This window comes from Nicotiana tomentosiformis, chromosome 5 (genome assembly GCF_000390325.3).
Source record: "Nicotiana tomentosiformis chromosome 5, ASM39032v3, whole genome shotgun sequence".
Classification (NCBI taxonomy): Eukaryota; Viridiplantae; Streptophyta; class Magnoliopsida; order Solanales; family Solanaceae; genus Nicotiana; species Nicotiana tomentosiformis.
Genome location: NC_090816.1, coordinates 71,966,963 through 71,976,445, shown reverse-complemented (window position 1 = coordinate 71,976,445; position 9,483 = coordinate 71,966,963). Strand labels below are relative to the sequence as shown.

The following is a 9,483-nucleotide window of genomic DNA, read 5'->3' as shown; positions in this document are numbered from 1 at the left end:
ACTTCTTAAATTATTCTTGTATGAATACCCTAAAAGGCCGTGTTTCTTCGAAGAAAAAGATGAACTCTTAGAAAGAACCAGAATTTTCTTTTTGAAGATAGTAAAATGCCTAAAATGCAATTGCTATAGTGCTAATATCGGCTTGTACCGGTAGCTCTTGATGAAATCTACTACTTTCGAAGTGCTTTAGGAATGACAAGACGCCAGATATGCCGACAAAATCACAACGCACATTGCTTAGCACTAAACTTTAAGCTTAGCCAATTCCACAAATTACACGGAAAGAAAAAACTGGCGGTAGAACTTAAGCAATCTTGTTCCCAATGAGTTTTCAAGTTTGATTTATCACAACAATAAAAAATATAATTACATTTTAGTTATTACTATCCGTAAGTTTTACAATAAAGTAGTTAATAAAGAAAGAAGGAGAAACTCTAGTTTTACAGATCCTAAGTATATTTCTCCACTCTCAACCTCTCGGCGATCATGAAGCTTTAAGCACCATGGCTGCTACTTCAGTGCTCTCCATCTTTAAAATGTTTTGCGTCCATTTTCTCTTGTAATACGTGCTCATTTTACTTGCATTAATTACTACTACCTGCTTATCATACTATAATTAATTGCTTATGAAACTAGACATTTTAAGACTTGGGGATTATCTAAAACTGAGAAGTAGCTCGTGAACATCTCAGTAATGAACTAAAGAAAGCTGCATAACCTGGGTACAAAGATGACAATGCTCAACTTAGAAGGAAGTATGCTAATCAAAGTGAATCAGATGATATGTACATTAAATTAAATTGGCCTATCCAACTTCTGTGCATAACCATACAACGCTCTAATTCTCAAATATTGATCAGCCTTCGCTCTCTCTCTTTTACTATATTAGGACAAAATAAACCCCAAAATTCTACCACGTTTAGATACACACACAATAACACTTCTTTCCACTCTCTAGTTACTACACGCCTGTCAATACAAGTCTCTCAAAACAACATTGCAGTACATGGCTAAAACTAAAGGAATACATAATGACCTACTTATTTTAGAGCAGGACCTCTGGCTACTCTAGTCATAATAACTGACCAAGCTTCCGTGTTTCTCTTCAAACTAATTGAACCTCTTCATCAGCTCTGCTAGGTTTTCCAATATCAAAGTCTGGCGATCGAAGAGAACCTTTTGGTTGTCCAAGATCAAGTTATAACGACTAGACATTTCCATCTGTATATGTTTCCAAATCTAAGTTACAGATAATATACAACCAAAGAACTAGATAGTACAAACTTAAGAAATGTACCTGCAGCATATGATTTTGACTTATCAATTCTAAATGAAGATTCCTCATTTGCTCATGAACGGTTCTTTGAATGAAAGACAAAGTTTCTTCCTGCTTACGTTCAAACAGCTGGAGTTGGAAGGAACTTCCCTGCTGCAATTCAGGCAGTGTGGATGTTTGTGATTGTCTGACTTCACCCTGTAAAAATTCATAGGTCAAATGAAAACTTTCTATTGAAAAGATAAGCCTATGGCATTTGGAAGGATTCAACATGAAGACTCTTTTCACCAGCTCATGCTTCCGAGATTCTCTTCGAAAAACACAAAGGTGAAAACAATCTGTGATGAATCATAACAGATGACGCCTAAGATAAAGAGGAACAGCCAGGTTTTCCTGTTTCATACATTCATTGCTTGGAAAGCACCAGCTGCTGTAGTAGATGACGTATCAGACCTAGACAACAAGCTATTCAGAAGCTCCTCCCTTGTTTCAGCTCCAGTTTTCTTAGTTTTTGGAGAACCAACAGAAAGGGTTCCATCACTGAAGGACGGCTTGGTGCTTATTCTCTCAGCATAACTGGAAAATCTTCGTGGAAGGGTCATAGTTGAACCAAGAGAATCAAGAGTACCCTGCCCTGTAATGCCTTTTATTCCAACTGAAAAAGATGTGGAAATAGAGGGGATATGTTCTGACGATCCTAGAGAAATTTCTTCATCTGAATTTTCTTTAATGCGCAAATTTGCCAAACTCAGACTAGAATTGCTCGAAGAGCTGATACTCTGAGTTGCTGGAAAAGTATCCTGTAATCCAGAGAACATTGTTCCTGGTGCAAGAGGACCAGATGTCGATGTTGCAAAACGAGAAGGCATGTTTCCTGACTGCCGAAGGTGAGATAATCTATCAGATAATCTCTCACCACCCCAAGCTTCTGGAGGAGTTATGGAGGAAGAATCATCACTACGGAAAGATGTAGGAGTAGAAGACAACTGTGCCGAAGAAGTATCCTCCTGCAGGAATGTCAAAGATATGAAATACTTGTCAAGAAAGGAAAATTAATCATGCATTTGATGTTAATCCAGTCATTGACTTCAGTATCAGAATGCTGACGCCACTTTTTGGACCGACTTCACAAAATTATTTAGCACCCAAGAATCTGGTTAGAAGTTGCGAGTTAAGAAATTATTTACTTCAACTACATATCGCCAGTGTTGTCAAAGGCTCATTTAAGGTGCACGTAAGCCTGATGCTCAGAAAACCTCGTGGAGAGCGCTTCACCTTGCTTAAGTTGCACTTCAGTGTAGTGCAAAGCACTGACGCATGCGCACTCATTGCCCATGAGCTCTATCTTGAGTCGAGTTGTACTAAACAAATATAATCGGCAAATAAGTGTAATAGTTGTTAAGGAAAATAATATGAATGAAATTTTTACTTTTTCTTAAATTACATATATTTTTTATTTTTTTGTCATTGAGCCTTTTTTACTAAAGCTCACACCTGAATTGCACTTTGCGCTTAAAGTGCCCCAATCAATAAACTTGGAGTGCTTCTTAGAGCTTTTCACCTTTGACAACACTGGATATCGAAAGCACCATTTGCAGCAAATCAACTTAGAAAATTTTAACAAAACAAGTTTCTGCATGTAGAAGAGAAACTCACAACTTCACTATGTGTCCAGCAAACAATGAAATAATTTGCTCTCTAAAAGCAAATAAATCAAGGTACATCAACCAGACAAGACGCAAACCTGTTTGGGCAAGGAACTTGATTTCCAATCAAATATGAGGCGGTTGTCATTGCCACCCTCAACTGGAAGTGGAAACCTTCGAGAAGAAGGAAATAGCAAAGATGATCTCTTATCAAGATCCTTTTTAAAACCTTCCTGATCATCCCAAAACTTATCAAGTGAAGGTGTAATTGGCTGAACTTCATTAAGAGGAGAAAAGACTTCCATATCATCCTTGAAGTTACGAGGAGCGTGTAATCGTGTCAAAGATCCACCTTTCCACAAACTACTTCGTATGGGTGTTTCCTCGGATGGAGATAAACCTAGTGTCCCAGATGTAGATCCCGTATTGCCTGCTGGAAAAGAAAATGAGTCCACAGAACCTGAACGAACAGTGGTTCTGGAACCTGATGTTGTCATGGAAGTTGATAGGCTTGATGATGTCGTAGCAGGAAGTGGGTCAGGCATTAAAATCGAATCCTCCACAGCACTGCCCAGAAGAGCTATTTCTGTTGTGCAATTGTTTTCATTGACCATTACAGGTTTTGCTCTTTGCCAGCATAGACTTGTCACAGCCTGTTAATTCATATCAGACTTTACTAGTAAGAGGAAATAAATAAGAGTAAGAAGGCTAGTGTCAAGAATAGGAACAGAACTGGATTTTACAAGCTGATAAACAATATATATAAATATAAGACAACCAGAACATGATAATTGCAGAATATCAGAGTGGATGCCATTGGTCTGTTTATGCTGATATACAAATAGATAAAGAAACACCACGCTGTGTTGTTCTGCTGAGCGAGAGAGAGAGAGTGTGTGTGTGTGTGTGCGAGAGAAAGAAGAAGAGCTTCTCAGACCAGCTCCCCCACCCAAACCCCAAAAACCAACATTGCATACCATCTTCCAGCTCATCAATCAGATTATACACATCGGTCTACCTTGATACACAAATGACACAAAGAAACATCTAGCCAAGGAAGAAACAAGGAATAAGGATATCCTAACAATGTTTTCCGATTTCAGGAAATTCATAAGTGCCTTAAATTATTTTCCACGTTTGACTGAGCAGAAATTTGGTTGTCATGCCTGACTGAGTGAGGTGCTGCTTTTGTACCCTATTGCTGCATTCTGAGTGTATCAGGGTAGGTGGTCAACAGCTTGTGGACCACCCATTCCCCAAAGCAAATGCTGGCTATCTTTAACCTCTTAATACATGCCATATATTGGCAGAAGCCGCAGAATGGCACATGGATCACCTACCTGTCCGCCTCATCTCCTCTTGCCCCATTTACCATTGCATGTATATCCAATTCAATCATCACTGGAAGGTATAATTTGAAGACAACAAGTGGGCTAAAGTCTATATGCATACACACACCAAATGGAATTTGTTATATGGTTACGTATCTCCCAGTGTTGTCAAAAGCGAAAAGCTCTAAAAAGGGCTCCAGGTAGATTGGGGCTTTAAGCGCAAAGCGCAACTAAAGTGCGGGCTTTGGTTAAAAAAGGCGCAACTAAGGAAAAAAATAAAATACATATGTAATTCAAGAAAAAAGAAACAGACCCATTCCTAATGTCTTTGTCAACAACTAATAAACTTGTTTGCTGATAATATTTGTCGTTTAGCACCGCTCGATTCAAGATAGAGCTTATGGGCAATAAGGCGTACGCCTTAGTGCTTTGTCTACATTGAAGCGCAGCTTAAGCAAGGCGAAGCGCCCTCCCTGAGCTTTTCTGAGCTTCAGGGCTTAAGCGCGCCTTAAATGAGCCTTTGACAATACTGGTATCTCCACCCTTTAGTAATAGGGAACTAAATCTTTTCTTTAATTTTCTTTTCTTTTCTCATGTTTTGCCAACCAAGGTAATGAAATGACGAGTCAAGTACACAGTAAGGAGAAATTGATCCTCAACACAAATACTTTATTAAGAAGAGAAGAATAAAAGACCTCAGAAGTTCCATAAGCACGTAAAACAGTCAAAGGTTGTGGTTTTCCACGAACGTCGTAGAATACCACACGGCCACTACTTGTTCCAGCTGTTAGAGTGAAGCCATCATCAGTAAATGCCAGTGAAGAAAAAGGTGCCTCATAAGGAATGCAAAATGATGGCCTTCTTGACCCTGAGTCAAAAGTGTACAACTTCTTATCCATACCAACACTAGCAACAATCTGCAATCATAAGAGTAAAACCATACCTAAGAAAATGCTTACAATCATTTGGCCTGAGGAAGGATTTACAATTCTTCACTAGAACAGGTATGCAATAGGTGTACTAGTTAATGAGTATAATAGAGAAAACCTTGTCATTTGATGGTGAGAAACTAACGCCAGAAGTTGGTGCAGAATGCTGCTTTAGCCAAGAAACCTATAGAGGTAAAACTAACTACCAGTTATCCAACGAAACAAATTTTACAGCTGGCAAGACAGATATAACTGTATAAGAGAGAGACAACAACCCCAAAGAAGTCAACCACTAAATTAAAGGATAATAAAAGATTTAACACAAAATGCAAAGCAAGAAAGTTTCAGGAACTTGGAAAATTCAACCATTATGGCTATCAAAGCATGTCTGATGATGGTGTGGCTTGGGTTATGCCATCAGATGTTAACAATTTGTTGGAGAACTGGAACGGGCAGAGGATTGGAAGGATACAAAAGCAGATCTGGAGAACTATCCCTTTATGCGTCTTCTGGACTATTTGGACAGAGAGAAACAGTGCTTGTTTCGAGAATAAAAAGAACCACATCTCTAGAGTCAGGAACCTTTGTTTGCAAAATCTGTTTTTTTTGGTGTAAAAGGAGTACACTAGAGAGTATTGATCAGTATCTGGAATTTCTGGACTCACTTGGAAATATGTAACTAGAGATTGTTGTAGGGGCTGTCTTGTTTGGTTATATTTTTGAGTACCTTCTTGGTACCTTTATTAATAAAACTTTTACCTTATCAAAAAAAAAAGGACATCCACGTCTCATCTTTCAAATAAATAAAGGGAGGGAAGAGTAGGAAAAGGAAGAGCAGTGGAGAAGGATCAGAGGAAGAACCATGACATGTTCTCAACTTCGGCAGGTGGGGAGGCAATATAAGTATTGAGGCGGGCTTGGAGGTTCCAAAATAATTATCTATCTGAAAACTTCAGAAAATTCATAACCGTTATTCAGTGTCACGTGCAAGCTCACATTCCTTCTTTGAAGTCCGCAAGCTACAAAGAATAGTGCTTCAAACAGTCACAGCACCTATAGCAGTAAGAATTTCTCTTTTCGTGAGTAAAACACTGTGAGACCCCCAAAGAGCAGTGATGAGTTTCTTAAAACTGTCAAGCCCTTTGAGATGTAACAGTTGTAAGTTGCAAATGGATAGTGGATGCTTGTTTCAGAAAACACTCTACCAGAAATGTTCTATAGCCTAGTGCCTATACCAAATTAGCCAGATGAGATTTGACTTGCACATGCAGATGTCGAGGAGAAAGAAAAGAATTCCCTAGTAATTCTCAACCGATAACCCATTTAACCAAGACGGATCTAGGCACTAGCAGGAGATGTAACGAGATCAAATTTTATCGTCTCAAAACACCAAAATGACATATAACAAACCTTGGGACTGCGACCAGTAGTATCCCACAGGTGGATCGATCCATCATCACCAGCTGTCACCAATAAGTGCCTGCTAATCTTGGAATAATCAAGGACTCTCAAAACCTGGTCTTGTGATAATCAGACAAAGATAGATGGCATCAGAAAACAAAGCATCATAGCAAGCACCAAAAGCAAATTGCAGCTATAAGCAGCTTTCAGCAAAGTAGGACTTAGAAAGAATGAATTAACCTGCTCATTTGGATCCTTGAGTTCAGCAGCCTTCGCACCAGAAGCCAGGTTGTGAAGTATGAGATTCCCATTAAGACTGATAGAAGCTAAGTGCTCATCTTTGCAATTGTACATTACACCGCTAATAGTATCAGTATGACCTTTCAACCATTTGATGCAACGCCTCCGCTGCAAATCCCATATTCGTACAACTTGACCACTGCCTCCAGAACAAATGTATCTGGATGCTTTGCTGCTAAAGTTAATTGTTGAAATAGACTCCTGCAAGTGATATAAAGTAACTACTTGTGGATAATTGATTGATAGCCCACTAAACAAGGTGGACTCCGAAAAAATGTTGACGGCTTATACTATAGACCCATGTTAGGTTGTAGCAGATGGGATAGGAAGCTAACTTTATTCTAACCAATCATCTTGTCTTCACCTTTTTGCCACGAATAGCAATATAGCACACATTAATCCAGCATCCGTATTTTCATAAACCTATATAGGATAATCGAACCTTCAGGGATCCATTTCTTTATCCTACTAAACCCTATCTTTGTCCCATTCAAACCCAGAGGCGAACACAAATTCTATGACAGAAGATTCAATATACAAAGATGTAAAGTACAGACTCTTTTTTTATCAGTAAATAAAGTAGTAAACTATGGATTTCTTGATAAGCCAACAACAAAAACACTGTTTTGATTTAGCAAAAATGACATCATTCTGACTTCCACTTAACAAAATTATTGTGGTTCGAACGATCTCATCTAGATGTCTTTCTTTAGTGAACTTGAACCTGCGGCCTTGCAGTTGGCGTGTTAACACTTTTAACAGTATTTAAAAAACTTACCATTCAACACCTGAAATGGAGAAAACCCTAAAGAAAACTAATTATTGGAGAATGTTTGAGTGCAACATCCACTAATCAAAGTGACACCATCAGTGTATTAGATGATACATGCATAATTTGTCATAATCAGTATCTTTTATAACCGAGAAACCACCAAGGACCCGTGGTGAATGGTTCAAAACTTGGTAGATAATGGGCCAAACCTTCTCCACGTAAATACCATGTAACACGTGAAGTTTGCCTAAGCCATGCATTGCATACTGCTCTCTTTCCACTAGACCAAAGCCCTGCCCGTGGGACAATTTATCATAATCATATTAGATGTTACTTCGTTGGAAAAAAAATCAACAATTGAAGCTACTACAGCAAAACAACTGAAATCTTTTTCTATTAAAAACTTTAGTCTACTTTTCTGTACAGCACAGAATGATCCATGTTGCATAAAATGTATATAGCAAAAGCAGCCTGGTCAGTTTATGCTATTAAGTTTTGGAACCTGATTTTAATATCCCTAATATGTGCCTGTGCATTCAAAAATAAAATTCACCGTATGAATGCACCAATCCTCCTGCAAATTTCAGCAGCAAATAGAGGGAAAAACAAAAACAAAAAAAAGTCGGTCCAAACTGCTGGCGATGCAGCAGATCTCTACACTCAAAATTCACCATTTCACAAAGAATGCTGTGCCAAAACCCATGGAAATAATTGGCAGTCGAATACTAAACTTGATCATGTTTAAAAGAAGAAAAAAAAGGTTTAAACTTGCATATTTTGCAGTTGCTAGTAAAACTAAATAATCTTAAATTTCAAGTTTGCAACAAAAGGTCAAAAAGGTAAATAAAATAAAAGAACCTCGATATTGTCACCAGCATCAGTGGGTAGAGTCCCCAAACTCTGTCCATTTTTCCTCCACAAAGATATCTTCTTGTCGTCTCCAGCGCTGGCCACCACTAAATCTACAACAATCAAAACATCCAGATTAAAAACCAAAAACTGTTAAATATTTGAAATTAAATAAATTGAATCAACTGACTAGTAAAGTTCCACTTGAGGGAGTTGACAAGGAAGCCAGGAGAAGGAGTGTAGCTAAGAATGCAGGGATCACGCGGTTCCAATGACAGGTCAAATAGCTTCACTGTGTCACCCCCACTTGCCGCCAACAAGCTCTTTATCGAATCCATCTTTAGTACGTAAAATTTTAGATTTGAATTTTTAGAAGATGAATGGGAAAGTGAGAGTGAAGTAGTTGGTGGTATAATTCTGCATTTTGTATTTCTATTTTAGGTGTTTGATTTGGAACCCTACCAGAGAGAGAGAGAGAGAGAGAGAGCGACAGAGAGGAAATTCAAAAAAGTTCTGGCCCAAAAAGTAGGCGCCCTCTCTCTAATGCATAAAAATAGATAAATTTTTAACTGCATAAACACTTTAAAAATAATTGTTTGGATTATAAAGTTAAAGCTAAAGTGCACAAAAAACTTTATTGTGAATACTTGAGTTCAAAATAATACCTCTTAACTTGTAAAGGTGAATAATTTAAATTGATTTTATTTAGATATTTTTAACTACGTTATTTTTAATTTGTTAGGTGAAAATGTTATATTGTATTTGTTGGATTATACCCAAGTGGACCTTTTTAGTTTTTGAATGGAACGAGATCCTGTTTCCTTAACTATTTGAATTTGAAAAGGATGAATCTACTACTAGTACTTATATATAAGAGAGGATAAGCAATGGTCAACATGCTTGGCACATAAAGCGCGTTTTGATAATTTCAGTTAAAATGTAGCAATATGATTGCTTTACTTTATCATAGTTTCAACAT

General features: G+C 37.8%; 1 protein-coding gene across 1 annotated transcript; it reads right to left on the bottom strand.

Moving 5' to 3' along the window:
* Window positions 1-764: 764 nt before the first annotated feature.
* LOC104099729 (protein NEDD1) lies at window positions 765-9,032 on the bottom strand. The gene is made up of 10 exons (XM_009606810.4): window positions 8,695-9,032; window positions 8,514-8,617; window positions 6,824-7,084; window positions 6,593-6,697; window positions 5,301-5,366; window positions 4,949-5,170; window positions 3,021-3,575; window positions 1,681-2,283; window positions 1,298-1,474; window positions 765-1,221 (listed from the first exon to the last, which is right to left on the bottom strand). Exons 1-10 carry the CDS (start codon window positions 8,840-8,842, stop codon window positions 1,111-1,113), a joined length of 2,352 nt encoding a protein of 783 aa, XP_009605105.1. The 5' UTR covers window positions 8,843-9,032; the 3' UTR covers window positions 765-1,110.
* Between the last annotated feature and the right edge of the window lie 451 nt (window positions 9,033-9,483).